This window comes from Trichoderma gamsii, assembly GCF_001481775.2.
Source record: "Trichoderma gamsii strain T6085 chromosome Unknown Scaffold_103.2, whole genome shotgun sequence".
Taxonomy (NCBI): domain Eukaryota; kingdom Fungi; phylum Ascomycota; class Sordariomycetes; order Hypocreales; family Hypocreaceae; genus Trichoderma; species Trichoderma gamsii.
Window position 1 is genome coordinate 1 of NW_020171440.1, and position 16,533 is coordinate 16,533.

General features: G+C 48.0%; 6 protein-coding genes across 6 annotated transcripts; 4 read left to right on the forward strand and 2 right to left on the reverse strand.

Annotated features, from left to right (window-relative positions):
- Positions 1-578: 578 nt before the first annotated feature.
- On the forward strand, positions 579-3,148 carry TGAM01_v211133 (hypothetical protein; the record flags this gene model as incomplete). The annotated part of the gene is made up of 6 exons (XM_018811016.1): positions 579-599; positions 734-1,179; positions 1,297-1,711; positions 1,759-2,549; positions 2,634-3,077; positions 3,139-3,148. The coding sequence occupies 6 exons, from the start codon at positions 579-581 to the stop codon at positions 3,146-3,148; spliced, it is 2,127 nt and encodes a 708-aa protein (XP_018655766.1).
- A 2,003-nt stretch (positions 3,149-5,151) lies between these two features.
- TGAM01_v211134 (hypothetical protein) lies at positions 5,152-7,371 on the reverse strand (the record flags this gene model as incomplete). Its single annotated transcript, XM_024551000.1, has 2 exons — positions 5,152-5,612; positions 7,101-7,371. The coding sequence occupies 2 exons, from the start codon at positions 7,369-7,371 to the stop codon at positions 5,152-5,154; spliced, it is 732 nt and encodes a 243-aa protein (XP_024404255.1).
- A 2,733-nt stretch (positions 7,372-10,104) lies between these two features.
- On the forward strand, positions 10,105-10,753 carry TGAM01_v211135 (cytidylate kinase; the record flags this gene model as incomplete). The annotated part of the gene is made up of 3 exons (XM_024551001.1): positions 10,105-10,141; positions 10,193-10,467; positions 10,529-10,753. The coding sequence occupies 3 exons, from the start codon at positions 10,105-10,107 to the stop codon at positions 10,751-10,753; spliced, it is 537 nt and encodes a 178-aa protein (XP_024404256.1).
- A 416-nt stretch (positions 10,754-11,169) lies between these two features.
- On the reverse strand, positions 11,170-11,811 carry TGAM01_v211136 (hypothetical protein; the record flags this gene model as incomplete). The annotated part of the gene is made up of 1 exon (XM_018811019.1): positions 11,170-11,811. The coding sequence occupies one exon, from the start codon at positions 11,809-11,811 to the stop codon at positions 11,170-11,172; it is 642 nt and encodes a 213-aa protein (XP_018655769.1).
- Positions 11,812-12,714: 903 nt separating this feature from the next.
- TGAM01_v211137 (hypothetical protein) lies at positions 12,715-13,611 on the forward strand (the record flags this gene model as incomplete). Its single annotated transcript, XM_018811020.1, has 1 exon — positions 12,715-13,611. One exon carries the CDS (start codon positions 12,715-12,717, stop codon positions 13,609-13,611), a length of 897 nt encoding a protein of 298 aa, XP_018655770.1.
- Positions 13,612-15,103: 1,492 nt separating this feature from the next.
- TGAM01_v211138 (hypothetical protein) lies at positions 15,104-16,450 on the forward strand (the record flags this gene model as incomplete). The annotated part of the gene is made up of 1 exon (XM_018811021.2): positions 15,104-16,450. A coding segment is annotated over one exon (1,347 nt), but the record flags the coding sequence as incomplete, so codon positions are not given.
- Positions 16,451-16,533: the final 83 nt, after the last annotated feature.

The window sequence follows — 16,533 nt, forward strand, 5'->3', positions numbered from 1 at the left end:
AGATACCGGAATGCGATCTTTTATCTTTGGACCCTCCGCACCTGATCCAAAGCCATTGGATCTCCGTTGGCCTTGAATTGGCTTCTTGAATGAAGCTACGTCCATTCCCAGCCGGAGACAGAATTCTTGTAAGTACCCTTCTTTGTTCTGTGGCCAGCCTCCTACGTAGAAGCTTTCCTCACGTAACAGAATTTGGGCCACGTCCATGCCATTCCATCGTCTCTGTAGAAGTTCCTCATTGCGCAATGCGTTGTATAGGTGAGCGGTGTAGATAGTAGACCCCCAGGCATCTGTAACAGAGATCCCCACGTTGTGAAATCGAACCTGGAAGTGAAAGAGTATCAGACCTGAAAGCACAGGTGAGCGTCTGAGGATATGATGTTGCTTCGTGCATACTTGAGAAGCGCTTCGCCCGAGTCCGGGATGCCTGGCTGTGTAAGGCGACGTACTCGCCTATGGGCTATACGCTCAGCCTGCTTCTCTACGGTCGCAAGATCGCAAAGGAAACGGGTAGCCGGCTGATGGTGTCCTGAAGCAAGCAGGGCGACTTGATGTATTTCATGGGGAAGCCGATCCCTATGGACGCCCTCCGGGCCATGGTACATGAGATGATTACGGATGCGGAAACTTGGCTCTGGACAGAGCTAATGTTCAAAGAAAAAAGGGCGATGGAGATGATAATCGTTTCACAATACCGCTGGCTGATGTCGAAGATGACTTAACGCAAACGCAGCGGGGCCAGTCCTTTGTACACACCAACAGCGGCTTGGCCGGGAAGGAGGGTGAGATGCTAGAGGATCTCGTCCGCGGAAAGCGGAGGCAAGACTTCCTCGAAAAGGACGGCCGCTGGAATTGGGAAGGCATCCGAGGGTATTTGAAGAGCGTAGACCGGTTCAAGGAGCTGTTTATGCTATCGGCACACATGGGAGGAGGTGCTCCAGCGCGGGGCGACAAGCTTGGAGGCCTGCGTTGGGTGAACGGCATCAACCGTGACCGCGGCGTGTTTATTATTGATGGCGAAATGGTGACGGTGACGCAGTACCACAAGTCGCTAGCACACTTCGATGCTCCAAAGGTTATACCGCGCTTCCTACCTCCTCGAGTCGCCCAGCTCATGGCAATGTACTTTGTGTATATCAGACCGCTTACCGACCGCTGGGAGGCAGAGCAGTGGGCCTTGTATGGCAAGACGAAACCGCCAAGCGACTTTATCTGGCATGACGAGAATGGGCCATGGGACGGAACTTGAATATCGAAGGCGATGGCAAAGTGGTCCTATCATTATATAGGCCGCAGAATTATCCTACAGGATTGGCGGCACATTGCGATCGCGGTTAGCAAAAATCATGCTCGCCAGCGCGGTGCCGCCACGGCGGACTTTGAAGAAGACGACAACGACGATGATGATGAGGCGGAACAGTATGAAATATCAGACGACTTAGCCGCTGCCCACACGACCAAGGCGGCCGCTAATTACGGCGTCACCATCGACGTGCTCAGGCGTCTGACTGCCGAATCTCTCGAGATATTTGGCCAGGTCAGTCATCGATGGCATAAATTCCTCGAGCTTGACCAGCCATCATCCGGGCCGCCACCACTGCCACTGAAGCGAGAGGCAGAGGCTGATATCAAGCCGCAGGCGCTTCGGCCCTCGAAACGAGCCAGGGTCATGTATCTGGAGAAGCCGAGACTTGGTTCAGGGCAGGACCAGGTCATACTAAAAGCCTTGCAGGCAGTTCTTCGGGACAATCATGCAAGGTTCCGGACGCCTCAGCAGGAAGAAGCCGTACGGATGGCCGCCGCGAAGCAACGCCGCTAGTTGCCATCCTTCCCACCGGCGGAGGGAAGAGCTTGACCTTCATGGTGCCGGCCATGCTAGCCGGAGCCGGAGTCACCATCGTGGTGGCGCCCTATGCCGAGCTCAAGAGGCAGCTCGTCACGCGCTGCCTCGATGCAGGCATCGACTGCAAGCACTGGCCGCAGGCACGCGACTCCTGGCCCTGGGTCGTGATCGTCTCCGCAGAGGCCGCTACGGGGGATGATTTCATGCAGTGGGCAGCGGATCTAAGCGTCCGGGGGAGGCTAGACCGCGTGGTCATCGACGAGTGCCATCTCACATTCACTGCCGCTTACGAATACCGGAAGAAGCTTCAAGGGTTAGTGCGTCTGCGCAGTCTAGGCTGCCCTTTCGTGTTCCTGACCGGCACGCTGCCGCCGCTCGCTCAGCGTGACTTTGAGGAAGCCATGCAGTTGCAGCATCCCCTCTACATCAGGGCCTCGAGCCACCGCGCAAATTCCCACTACTCGGTCCTGCGGGTTCGCAATGGGCGGGGCCCGATGGAGGTCAAGAAGTTGGTCGAGGCTCGGGTCGGCCTGCTCGCGCCTGGAGAGAAGGGCGTGGTCTACTGCACGAGCCATGCGAAATGCAAGGCGTTGGCTCTGTTGATGGGCTGCCACTACTACCACGGCGACCCGAATGAAGGCGGCGATGCACACTTCCTCGCTCAGCGAGAATCTGGTTTCCAGGCCTGGCTCCGGGGCGAAACCCCGTAAATCGTGGCCACGGCTGCACTGGGGACGGGGATTGACGTACCGGGCATAACGCACGTCATCCACCTCGAGGCGCCGCACAGCATCATCGACTACGCACAGGAGGCTGGTCGTGCGGGAAGAGCCGGAGAGCGCGTGGCGGCCGTGATCGTGGTCGAGGAGAAAGACTGGCCGTCTGAAGATTTAAGGACAGATGGCCGCTTCGAGATGAAGGTACGCGAGGTGAACTCTCTAATCCGGACAAAGGGCTGCCGGAGGCGTGTTCTCGGCCAGTGTCTGGACAATGATACGCGGGACTGCGATGGGATTGATGACGCTGTGCCATGCGATAACTGCCAGCGGCAGCAGATGGTCTGGAAAAGCGAGCTCTCAGCCCAGGGGATTATTGCATCGGCGGCATACGGGCGGAAGGCGGCACGCGGCCTTGAACGAATAGAGGCAGCACTTAACGAGGTGCAGGAGCTGGGGAAGCTGGCGTGTCGGATCTGCTGGATGTTCAAAGGAGCACAGGCTGCCAAGCATAGCTGGTATGGTTGCGGCCAACTCCAAGAAGAGTCTGTTACATTTGAAGAGTGCATGAAGTCCCAGCGCGGAGTAGACTATCGGAAAGATGCACAAGCTAAGTTTCTTAGCTGCTTTTACTGCTATGTCTCTCAGAGTCTTTGCTCAGATGGCTACCAGACGCGGGGGTCCCAGTGTCAATGGAAGCATTTGCTGCTCGCCACGATGAAGGCCTCTGGGGTCAGTTGCAGGGGCTCGCCGGGCGGGAGCTATGCGGGCAGCAAGAGTATATCAGCTGGCTGGGCCGTAAATACAGCAGGCTTATCTGCGGGCAGGAAATGACGAACGCGATGGCAGTATTTAATCTGGTATTAGATTGGCGTATAGAGCAGAAGATTAAGTGAGCTTTACTAGTTAATGGCCACGAACTTGGTATAAATGAACATGTTTTAAGGTGGCGGCTAACTAATGCTTGACACCTGTCTTTAGAAACTCTTTTGCGCGCTCATTATTTGCCTAAATCCCCGTTCTGTGCAGTGATGATTTGATAAGAAAGCAGCCTGTTTGGTAATAGAACAGCCGTAGCTACTTATAAGGGATCTAACTGTTACGGCGGACCAGATCGTAACAAGTTGTTTAATAAGTGCATTTACTGTATACTTTCAACCCTTGGGGTAGGGTCACTGTGTGTTGAAGTCATTGTTCTTAAGAGAGACGTTGTGGAATGAAGGCAAAGAGAAAAGGAAAGAGGAAAGGGGCTATAGAATATAGACTGATAGAGTAAGGAGAAGAGAAGGAGAAGAGGGGTGTTTGTTTGTTTGTTTGTTTGTTTGTTTTATTATTAACGTCCACTAAGTAAGCTAGTTACATGAATCCCTTCTGGGCAATAGGACGGTAGGAGCCGCTGGTTCAGAATCCGCGTTCGCTACGTGTCATACGAAACAAAGGAAAGTGCTGTGTCAATCTGTGTCTGGCTGTGTCAATCTGTGTCTTGGGGGGCAGGGCCGTAAGGGCTCGTGTCCTCCACTAGTGTCTGAAAGTGTTTGTATCCATTGGGGTCTAATAGGTAGGTAAGAGGAGTGATGCCTGCGCGGAGGTCTTTTTCGGGGACTTCCGGCAGCCAGGGTTGAACCATTCTGCACTCCACGAAGTGGCCTTGAGTCCTTGGTTCGCCGCATTTGCAGGTGGGTCTGGTGTCGTGACCGAATCTTTCGTGGTACTCGACAAAGTCCCCGTGTCCCGTCCTTTCCGCGTAGAGCCTGTGAAGTATGGCTCTTGGGAGTTGGAGCTCCGGGGGTTTGGGGAGAGCGTCTAGTCGCCAGCGTCTGTAGTAAGGCGGTCGGTTTTGGTCCCAGTCTAGCTCCTGAAGCCGTTTCCTTTCGCTTTTAGCCCACCTTTTAATGTGGGTTATCGTTGCGGTCCTGGATGGTGGAGTAGGAAGTTCTGACCCTTCCTTCGCGAGTTTGTCTGCTACTTCGTTTCCGTGTATGTCTTTGTGCCCGGGTACCCAGGCCAGAGAAGAGGGGTGATAAATAAGTAAAGCAGCAGCGAATTTAGGATTGGGTGTTTTAAATTAGATTTTATAGCGGCTTAAGGCATGTGCGCTGGTATTCTATGTCTATTGATAGAGGAACGTTCTGCCTCCGGAGGCAGGAATCAATTTGGTTTATGATGTTAAGCAGCAGATGTGGAATAATCTACCTCTGGGGGCAGAGGTTTGGGGGGAGGGGGTGAGCTATGGTAAGGATCTTAACCTCCCATATGAGTTAAGGCCCTGGGGTATAATATAATATACATACGTAAGTTTCTAGTTTACAACTCCTAAGTTGTGAATAAAATAACCTTGAAGATTTATACGTGATTATACCGATTATATTAGTCTTTTGACTATTACGTTATCCTAGGCTGGAACATTGGCCTCACAACTCAGATAGCCTAATTTGAGAGCTGCAAAACCTAAAGCAGTGATTTACATGAACCCAAGTAGTTGAAAAAAAGGTATATCGGAAGGTATAGAAAATATATACATGTCATTTAAATATTAAAAAATATCCACTTAGCCTATCTTAAAAGCTAAACAAAGTTGCTAACTCGTATTTGTTAATTGATGCCTTTGAAGCCCTCTGCCACTTGCTTAATTCTAAAACCCAAGTTGGTATCCTCATATGTAGCTGTAAGAGAAGGAGGGGGTTCAGATGTAGATGGAGTGGGAAAGCTCTTTGCAATTGAAACTGGAGTTTTGGTTTCAACCACTTGAAACTTTCCGTCCTTCGGAAGTTGAGCTGTGAGGCGAAAACCGATGTATGGCTGATATTTATCGAAATACTTGTTCCAGCCACCAAGGCCCTTGAACTTCCACCAGTAGTGGTACGTGGCCACTCCAGCCTTAATTCCTAGGCCACCAATATCCCACTCTCCAGTTAAATCCTTCACGATAGCGTCCTTTAATACTTTAATGGCCTGATTAAGGACATCAGCTGGTAAGTTGTCCAACGTCTGTCCAAACTTGGCAAGTTGGGTTGAAATTTGCCATGTGACCCACCCCTCGAGACCCAAACCACCTGAGATAACAGTAGCCAAGATACCTAAAACGGATTCCCATTCTTCAACGACATCCCCGTAATAGACATCCCAGCCACCCGCTTCAAGGCGGGCTCGAACCTCATCTCGATCAGATTTAAAGATTTTCCCCATATCTAGTTACTGATAATGATGATGATGTCAGTAAGAACCATAAACTGACTGCAGCTATTAAACAAGTGCAATATACCATCAACTGTTCAATGTATCCGTAGGTAGTCATTATAATGTTGTGAAGATAAAAGTTGAGTGTAAGTTTTAAGTGATTTGGTAGGAGAATCTTCTACTTACTAGGAATTCTGCTTAAGGTAGGGACATGTCTATAGTAAAGGAGAAACTGAGATTAATATAGATATTTAGAGCCTCAGCTTAACTTAGGCGAAGCGGCTTAGATAAAGCACCCCGTTGCGCCTACAGATTCATAGTCCGATTAGAAACGTAGTTCTATGTTCCTTATTCCATTCTGTTTCGCTGCTGTCCCACACAAGCAAAATCATACTCCATACTAATATATAATCTAATCGCCACGTTTTACTTTATCCAGTTAACTAGCATGTTTCACTATATAATAGAACAAGCCAAACAATATCCTGCCAATCATTAAATCATTTCCTTTACAATGTAAATAAAAAGGTTAAACTATCTAGTTTGTTACATCTATTAGTATCTATGTTTCCAACGGATCACAATCTCAATTACATCATTACTAAAGTTAGAAGACTTAGACAGCAAACTTTAGCACTACCTTGGAATGGAAACCACATTCCAGTAATCTATACTATCGAAGGGGCTGGCTATAAGGCTTGGGGGTGAGGGGTTTTAGATCGCCGCGCAGCGAAGGCTAGAGGTAGCGTGTAGTCATCGATAACAACGCCTCCATTCCTTCGAGACGATCCAGAGCGGTTCGGGGATATTGAGTTGGTTGGCACTTATAGGTGGACTGGCCATGAATCAAAAGCGTATAACTTATATTAAGTTATAGTTTGGTATATAACCAGCTTGTCAGCGTTGAGAATGTTATTCCATCTGAGTCCTAGAATTCTAGGCAAACCCTTTTCAGATATACTACTAGGTTTATATACGCTGGCGTAGGAGCTACTTCATCACCTGCACATATTCAGGGCCTTGTTCGTTTATTTTCTACCTCTCTTTAGTAATTGACGAGCACCTGTCTACCCATACTGGATCAGTGCTATTAAACACAAGCCCGATAAACTCCTGTGCGTCGTTCCGTGCACGTAACAGCTGCGAATTCATCTTATACAGCGTCTCATCGTCCTGCAGCGACGATTCACTTATACGCGGGGTGCTCCGATTGCCCCATGCTTTAATCCACCCAAGCTCTCGCAGTATCCGGCCATTGACGCCTTTGTGCTCTATAGGAGGGTTAGTATTCTGCAGAATAATAACGCACGAGTACGCAGGCCATAAGTTTATATTTTTCTGCAATGGTGGCGTTTGTCACTTACCAACTTTCTTCGCCATCTCGCTGATTCCCATCACTCCCCGCTCGTCCTCTGTCCCTTGCGGGAAAGCTGACGGCTTCAAGAACCAAAGCATCTGGGTCACCAGGTTGGCCGCAAAAAATGCTGGGTTCTTCCTGTTCTCCGAGGCGCTGAAACACCGCTCATCTTCCTTGACCTGGGGCGTTGCGGAGCTTCCGGCCATTGTTAGGGCAAGCATCAGCATTAGATTGCATGGGTAGTGTCCCAGGCTGTCGACCAGGCACATATGAGCCATGTGGCAGTGGTTTAACACGCTCTTGTTGCCCTTCTGAAACAGCTTGTCCAGCTCCGAGAAGCCGTCTGCGATCAGCTTGGGCACCGTTGTGAAGGGGATCTCGCACCCGAAGTCGATCGTCTGCCTCTATGGCGGCTCTCTTTAGGCTTCTCGCCGGGCCCGCGAGGAACAGTTTAGGCTTGCTGATCCCCACGAGCTTCACCACCCGCTGCGATGTGAGCCGGCCCCGGTGACTCCCCGGCACCCACTTGATCCCCGCCGCCGCCATCGCCGAGGCCAGTGCCGCGATCCAGTCTTGCCGGGAGACATAATCTTCGCTTGTGTGCTGTATGGCGCCCCGTAGGATCGGGAACCACGTGCTGTGCGTCGACGACATGGACTTCCCGGCTGATTCGTATTCGGACACGCATTCTTCGTATATGCCTCTGGCGAAATCCTGCCGTGCCGTGCTTGACGTTGTTACGGAATAATGCGGCTTACTGGCTTGTGGCCTTGATGCTAACAACGGCGATGATGGCGAAGTCGACTCCCCAAACAGTGCCGTATACGTCCTGTGCGCGATTCTATGGTTAGCAAAGAAAGATGTCCGGCGGTGTTGGATCCTGGCTCGTGCGTCTCATCGCTTACCTCATTGTAAAAGGGCCCGTCACCGGCCTCCCAGGTATCCAGTGACCTTCTCGCCTCCTCTAGCCGCCGCATTCGATGCTCTGACGGGACCCCTTCTCTCCGTGTATTACGCCCGAGGTCCTTCCGCAGCGGGTAGGTCATGAAGGAAACGGTCTGCGGCACCCACATCATGCGAAACACATCTTCCAGGAACTTGCCCGCGCCTCTAGCGTCCCGGATCGCCTTGCCGCCCAGCTGGCCGAACCAGATCTGGCTGTGGCGCTTGGTCGCCACATTCGAGCCGTAGTGATATGCCAACGCCGCTATGTGAAGCAGTATCGGTCGGCCATCGCCTGGTAATGCTGCGTTTTGGTTCCCTTGAGTAAGTTAGCGGCTGAGCGAGGGTTGAAAAAGAAAGAGAGATTGCCGGATGGCTATACAATCTCATTCATAATCCGAGAACGAGTGTGCATTGGAGTGATAGCGAGCAAACGGGCTTTCACAGGTCAGCGCTGGGTCCAGCATCACATCAACTTCACCACGTTGGACTTTTTCAAGCCTTAGTGGCTTATGCGAGAATCATTTATTCGCAGAGAGTAAAAGTAAGCCTGTCTAAGTAGGAGAGTACTGACCCCGACTGGTGGCTAGTCCGACCTGTTCAATTGCAGCCACGGAGATGGATGTGCTTTAAAGCTATAATTGTTTATGCAACTGCTTCCTTGTGCTTGTTATTTCCTTGATCCTGATAACTTTCTATTGGAGGTGTTTCTTCGATATCACCTCTGCCAAGAAATGCAGGTGATACTCAACATATACCCCATGTTGATATTATCGATAATCAACGGTACGTTTGGTGAACTCGCAGAAGAAGTCTTACCTACGAGTAGGTTCAAAAGCGTAGCTACCATTCCAATCCTTTATTCTCATTCAAACAAGACGCCTTCTTCCAATCGTAGAGACCTCCTCGTTCTAAGAAGGCTGCTTCGTCCCAAAAGACACCTTCCAAAGCCTTCTGAACGCCAACTTCTAAGATCGGCTCCGAAGGCTGCCGACCATTCCTATCCAAGAATCGCATATATTCGTCGAGTATTAGGTAAGACTTAGCCATAAGCCTGTTCGGTTCTGGTACTAGGGATTTTTGCCCACTGTGCCTTTGGCAAAAGTCGTCAAACTCGTCGTCCGAAATGGTAAACTTATGACCATCCCGCAGGGTTTTGGTTGAGTCGTTTTCACCCTCCACAATTAGCACCTGAAAGCATTTCCATCGAAACGGCTGGAGCACATTAATATGGTCGTTCATATTCTCCATATAATTAAGTCTGTTGACCACAGTATTGAGCTTAAACTTGATATCATATCTTTGACACCAGGAGGCAATGTCATACAGCCTTTTTACTTGGTCACCCGACCCTCGGCCGATTTTTATGTTCGTGGCTTCGTCAAACGAATCGCAGCTAATGGCTAGAATGTCGATATTCTGGCCGTGCTTTTTAAGAAATGATTCTTTAACAAGACTTCCATTAGTAACGATAGAAATAGATTCGAGGCGCAGAGTGTTTTTGCAGAAATCGATCATCTGTCCAAGAAATTTAGGATATAGGAACGGTTCTCCTCCTGAAAAATTAATCTTTCTCATTCCAGCTTGTTTAAGAAGCAGGAGGCCTTTTTTAGCCCTCCCAGCATCTTCGATGAAAGAAGTTGTTGCTGTGTGGAAACAAAAGCCGCATGTCTTATTGCATTTTCGTGTGAAATGATAGTTGACTGATACCGGGATTTGGCGACGGCGAAAATGTTTCCTCAAAAATACAAAACTCGCAACAATGGTTAGAAGAGTCAAGGATGTAAAGAGAATCATGGCTGATGTAGAAATCGGCCGCAGTAGACACGCTTCGCAATGTAATAATGAGTAGGATGAAGATGTTAGGGAACATAGTTCTATGTTATTCATTATAATCGGGCGGGGTCGAACCTGTATGCTGGAGGCACGTGCAGATGTACTTTCACCCTTGATAAGTGTGGGAGGCCGACAACCCCTCTCAACCCCCTCAATAAAAGCCGCATAGAAACATTACAGTTGTATCTAGCTCACTATATTAAAAAATTAAATACACACGTAGCGAATGCATCATGGATTCACAGAGAGGAGAACTGATATTTGTGCTTGGTAGTTCCCAAAGTCTAACTCTGCCCGAGACTACCAGCTGATATTCATTAGGCTCTCCTGGGGCGGGCAAGGGAACTCTTTGCAAGAGGCTTGCAAAAGATTATGGCTTCGTGCACCTTTCCATCGGAGATCTCCTCCGGCAAGTCGTCTCATCATCCAACGCAGATAAGACTGTCATCGAATTCGTACAACGTGGAGAGCTCTTGACTAAGGAACTGCTGTTCCGAATTCTAGAACCTCATCTCAGGATTTTGAAGAGAGGATATAATATTGTGCTAGACGGTTTCCCTCGAAGACTGGATCAAGCAAAGGAATTCGAGACAATTGTATGTATCATAGAGTTGACTGATGGTTGCGGGGTACTATTTTATTGCTAATTATTTTCAGTTCCAGCGCCCACTGTTGACTTTGTTCTTCAGCTGCCCTAAAGAGCTAGCTGAAGAACGAGTTATCTGCAGGAGAGAAGGCCGAGACGGAGACAACCGGGAGACATTCCGGAAGAGATATGCCGAATTTGTAATGCTGAACCCGCCTCTGCTTCATTATTATGAGGAAAACGGAAGACTCATCACGGCAAGCAATGAATCTATTTTTTCATATTACGTCGACTAACACTTAACTAGACTGATACTAGTGATGATACTAATACCTCTTATAAGAAGCTGCTGGATATACTGCAGACTAGAGATGAATGGAGAACCATCACCCAGGCATCATATTCCACCGTTACGCCGAGGGCGGGCAGTTTGCTTGAGCCACTGCAGTGAACTATTAGCGATTAATCCCTTCATATCGAGCTGCTGAGAAAGCAGGCAAGATAGCATACATTAGGGTAGTAGAGGTTGAGATAGGAGAGAAAGGCGGTGTATTTATTCAGGCACAAATTGATTTACCAAAGTGAAGCAATGATCTCTAGAGTTGCAGGTCTTTAAATCCTTGGGTATTCCTGATGTCTATGTACCGCCTATTCTATTATGTGCTGATGTGCGCCGCCATAACAGAGTTTGGTGTCTACGCTCATACATATCTTAATTATCCTGAGTTCGCAGGAGCTCAAAGTACGCAGTCAGTTTGCCCTTTGGCTCGCCCACGGAAAATGCCCATGCATATGTTTGCATGAATGTGACAATTTTCTCATCCATCAGTTGCATTTCTCTTTGCTGCCGCAGCTCATCCGGCGCGTCGTCTCCGTTGTTGCCAACTAGAACTTTCTGCAATTCGACTTCGCCAACTTGGTGATCAAAGTCCGTCGTATCGAGTACAATTCGGAACTCGCCATCAGCAATCCACGATTCTCGTGTGGTGGAGAAGGTCGCTACAGGTTGAAGGCCAAAGTTGCTTGTTGCTCCTCCAATACCAACAACCCTCTTCACATGGGCTTCGATTTCGTCTATATGACTGAGCTCTTGAAATCTCGAGTTCGTGAAATTACCTCCTTTCTTTATTTTTGCTTGCCACTCTCCATTTCGCTTTCTGACCCAGGCGCCAGCTGACGAAAGCATGTTCGATTTATCGTAATATGAGTCGCGTATGATCTCAACAGAAAGCTTCTGTAAGCTTCTAAAGTGAGGAATTCCGCCGTGTTGAGTCAGCTTGCGAATCTTCAAGGCTCGGAACTTCCTCTCTACTTCTAGGAGACAAGACGCTGTGGGTAGTCGTCGGAATGCCATAGAAGGATAACTGATCGGCCGCTGGACTTCCTATCTCTAGATCTGCAGCCATCCGACGTTAATAGGCATTTCAAACATCACCCAGAATAGCACATTCTTAGTGGGGCTCCGGCTGCAACCTCGACATCAAACGCTGTGCTCACCATATTTTGGTATCTTTTTCTTTGGTTGATGAAGTAGAGCAATGATAATGGAAAAAGTAGTCGTGAGCGGTATAAATACGAGGGTTGCAAGTTAGTAACCCCGTTGGTTCCACTTTTAGTGACCAACTTTGAGGCTCGCTTCAAAGTTGGTCACTAAAAGTGGAAAAGTGGAACCGGTGGGTAGTTACTGCCAGGCAGGATGGGGAATCCCGCCAGTCTTTGTCCTACCCTTTACATATTCATTCTTAACCATTATCATCAATAAAGATCCACTCAAATGGACCACAATCATTCTTTAGACAGATTATTCTATGCGCCGCTTTGTCTTATTTTTTCATCATTCAGGTCCGCGTAAATTACCGCTTTAGGCTTTGCAGTCATTAAGCTAGCCTGTTTGAGTTTTACAGTCAACATTCTAGCCTCAATAATTTAATGGTTGAAAAACTAGCCTAATTAGTATATTCAGATATGAACCCCGCAGTTTATTTATTGTAAGAACTTACCAGTTGTAAGCTAGAAACCTACATATGGGTGATATATACAGCCCCTCTATATATCTACCAAAACATATTAATCATGCCACAAGGTCCCAAAAACGTCGGTAGGCCCCGAAAATACGCGTTTAAAGAGGAGAAGGCGAAGCAAAGATGTTATCGCAAGACGTATTGGAAGACGTGCTCGTCGACAACTTCAATCTGCTTATACAAGAGCACAAGGAGATATTCGATTTCGGATCTACACCGCCCCGCAGCCAGACGCTATGCTCACGCCATCGACACAACACACCTCTTTTCAGTCCTTCGATCGCCTCAATGGCCTTGCAAATAGTACTAACCCAGCATATCCAACCTTAACAGCCTCTTGCGAACCAGTTGAGCCTCATAGAAACGAAGCAATACCCTGCAACAATGGATTTCAGCCAGGCTGCAGCACCACCGAAGCATTATTGCCTCCTATGTTAACATTACCGCTTCTACAAAACACATCTCGTCCGGCCACTCGGTTCAATACTGGATACCCTCAGCTGGAGGCCAAAAAGACATTACAGCCCGGCATTCCGCCTTCAATAGAGGCTCTACGTTGTAATAATCCGGCCTCGGCCATCTGTGACGATAATGACTACAATGAAAATAACGAAATATTCCTTACGTCAGCTTATCAGTCGATGTATGCGCATCAGGCACCCGCTGAACCACCATCTACCCTAGAAGATGGCCCCGGCACGAACGGCCATGGAGCCCCTGAAAATCTCGAAGAAAGGGAACAGGGCGAAGATATCATAATCAATCAGGAAGAAGAATATGGTACAACTTATACCAACGTCGAATTTTTACCAAAGGAAGATTCTGAATCAGAGACGGGAACAGAGATAGACTCCTTAGATGAGCAGGATGAATCTGGTAACACTCATGAGCTGAATGACATGAGTGGATCAAATCTCTCTAGCAAAACAAAATCTAGAGAGAGCCTGGAGTTGCCTCCTCTTGGATCAGTGGCTGCACGGCTGGCTGCCGCCCTTTCTTCCGTGGGTTTATCCAGTCGTGCTTTTCGTGACAGTGAGCCTGTATTTTCTATATTTGGCAAGCAATATGATCGCAAGCTCGGCATTTCATGCCATCGGATCTTGGGGGCTCAAGAGATGATATTGGCTCTATAGTTGGCGGAGGAAACTTAAAATTTTCTAAGTCGGCCTGCCTGCGAATGATTTTATTAATCTTTTTAACTGCACTGACTATTTTGCGTCGCTCGGCAGGCGGAATTTCGCAGTGTCGCTTCTGCAGATGTGTGGTAGTCTCATCAGCAACACAAGCAAAGCGACATCATTGACAGACAACAAGCCGATAAGTGGGTAATTAAACAAAGGGTTCCTTTTCATATGATAGGAGGACGACAAAGACATGCTAATAATGATTATGTACTCCTAGTTTCCCCCGTTATATTATACAGCGAGACGTTGCTTTATTATATATGAACGAAGTTGGAAAATACAGTCAGCATATGCCGCATATAGGGGTTAGTTAGCTATTTCACTAGACCTTCGGCGAAAACTCAGCGAGCTACCTTGTGCGCCTTTGCTATATCGATAAAAAACCAACTCTACCCCCGGTCTTCTAAATCAACTCTGCTTCAGAAAACAACACTTGTGTAAAAAGCAGCACTCATGTTGAAAAAAAAAAGGGCATATACACAAGAGAGAGCTTGTAACTCATCCAGCATATATAGGCAATATATATAAAGCCAGTGTATAAGGCGGTGCCTTAAAGCAACGAATAAAAGCGACGAATAAAAGGATTAAATAAACGGGGGAAATAAAAAAAAAAAATAAGAAGATATAAACGAAAGGGATAAATAAAAGCAGTGCATTAAGGCGATAAACAAAGCCGGTGCATTAAGGCGATGAATACAGCTGGTCTGTTGAAGTAATAGGAAAAAGGTATGTATGAAAGAGGTAGGAAGGTATTGTGAAAAAGTCGTGCGAAAAGTTGTGTGAAAAGTCGTGCGAAAAGTGGTGCGAGACAATCGCGGGAAAAGGCTGTAAGAAAGCTTGTAAGAAAAGGCAATGCGAAAAGGTCACAAAAACACTCTCCGAAAATCCGGGCGCACCCCAAATATAAGTGTCTACCTTAGCCTAAACCCCTACCTGCTTGGCTTAAACCCCATTTAAACGCATATTCTTATCTAATCCTTCTTCCCCTGCTCTTATGGCCCCCTGCCTCATACCCCTACCCTTTTGCCCAGTATATCCATCCTTTTGATCATAGCTGCAGCTGCAGCTACACCTATAGCTTTTTTTCTTCTAGCCCTCAAGTTCAATCTTCTCTTTAGCCCAGCTGCGAGCTGACTTATTCTTGTAGCCCTGCGCTTGTTATTCCCTAGCGCCAAGGCCCGAAACAGAGACCATGCCCCCACCATGTACAGCTAGTATTGCTGCATGCATGTGCTATAAAGGCCCGTGCCGCCCTGGTTAATTCATCAATCAGATTGACGTTCGGAAATGTGTAAGTTCCGCAACTCTACAACCCACCTTCTTAGCGTCATCCACCCTCCCCCATTCCAGCCAGCCAACAGCAGAGGATATATCTCGAACTGTCTATACCATTCTTAAACCATCATTTATTTTAAAACAGGCTCTCTATTATTCCGCAGATATGACGCCAATCTTGCATCTCCCTCGAGAGATCACTGGCTATATAATCGAACATCTATCGCTTAACGATCTCTTTTGCCTACGCCAAACGTGTCACACGCTGAATCATAATACATTTCACCTATTTGCCCCTCATGTATTTGCCAAAAATCATTTTGGCATGCGCCGCGTTATGCTTGAGCGCCGAAGCTTGGAGGCCCTAGCTTATATTGCCGAGCACCCATCTCTTGGTCCGTTGATGAAAGAAGTGGAGATTAGTACGAATCACCTTTTGCCGTTTGATGAGCTCCGCACCATTGAACCGCCTTCTAGGCCTATATCAGAGATGGAGGCCACGTTAGAACGCAGGAGAAATGGTCAAGATGAAGAGACCGGGGATGAAGAGGAGGATGAAGTGGAGGATGAAGAGGAGGATGGAGAAGAGGATGAAGAGGAGGCTGAAGAGGAGGCTGAAGAGGAGGCTGAAGAGGAAGCTGAAGAAGATGCAAGTAACGAAGGATCCGAGAGCAATCATCATCGCTACTACCCTCACCTACGCCTTCTAAACAAAGAAGCTTATCGCAAGGCTTTTCATGACCAGGAGGAACTCATCCGGTGCGGAGATGACATCAATTATCTCACGCGTGCTATGAAAAGCCTTGTTAATTGCGTTACCATAAGAATCACTGATGATAATCGCATCTGGAGCTTAAAGCGTCTGCAGAAAGAAATCGGTATACTCCCGCAGAGGTGTCTTACCTTTAAGTCGCCAAAAAGTGTCGAGCTGGTCCGCCGAATGCTACATGCTCTGTTTACCGCACTCGCCGAGGGCAACGCCTCCATTGACTTCCTAGACATTACTTCTGGCTCTGCTGTCGAGAATGCCAACCGCATAAGCCCCGACATGCTCGTTAGGCCCACATCAGCGGCTTTGGATAACTTTGGGCTTCATACCTTAACTACTCTGTCTCTCAACCTCGATTCAAAGTCTCCCGAGCATAACGCTACTTCGATTGACTGGTCATACGACCTGATTCAATTCCTCCATCGATTTCCGGAGCTCTCTCAGTTTAGTATTGAGTTTGAATACCGCGATGAAGACAGAGGCAGCTTTACCGGCACCCCTGAATGGCGGTCATCAGACTTCCACACCACGAACTACGCTACCTATACCCGCTTCTCGAAGCTTTCTCAGCTGCTTTTTATCCCAAAGCTGGAGATTGTCCACTTAGGGCTGTTTGACTGCACTGGCATGGAACTTGCCCTTTTCCTCCTTCGCCACCAGAGTACGCTAAAAGATATTCACCTTGATGGCATTGTTCTCGTTGATGCCGATGGTGAAATTGGGAGCTGGCTTTGGCTACTTGAGGTAATTCGAGATGCTTTTCAGAAAATTACATCCTTTATTATGGAGAATTGCATAAATGGCGACATGTGCAGCTTGCTTAGCCT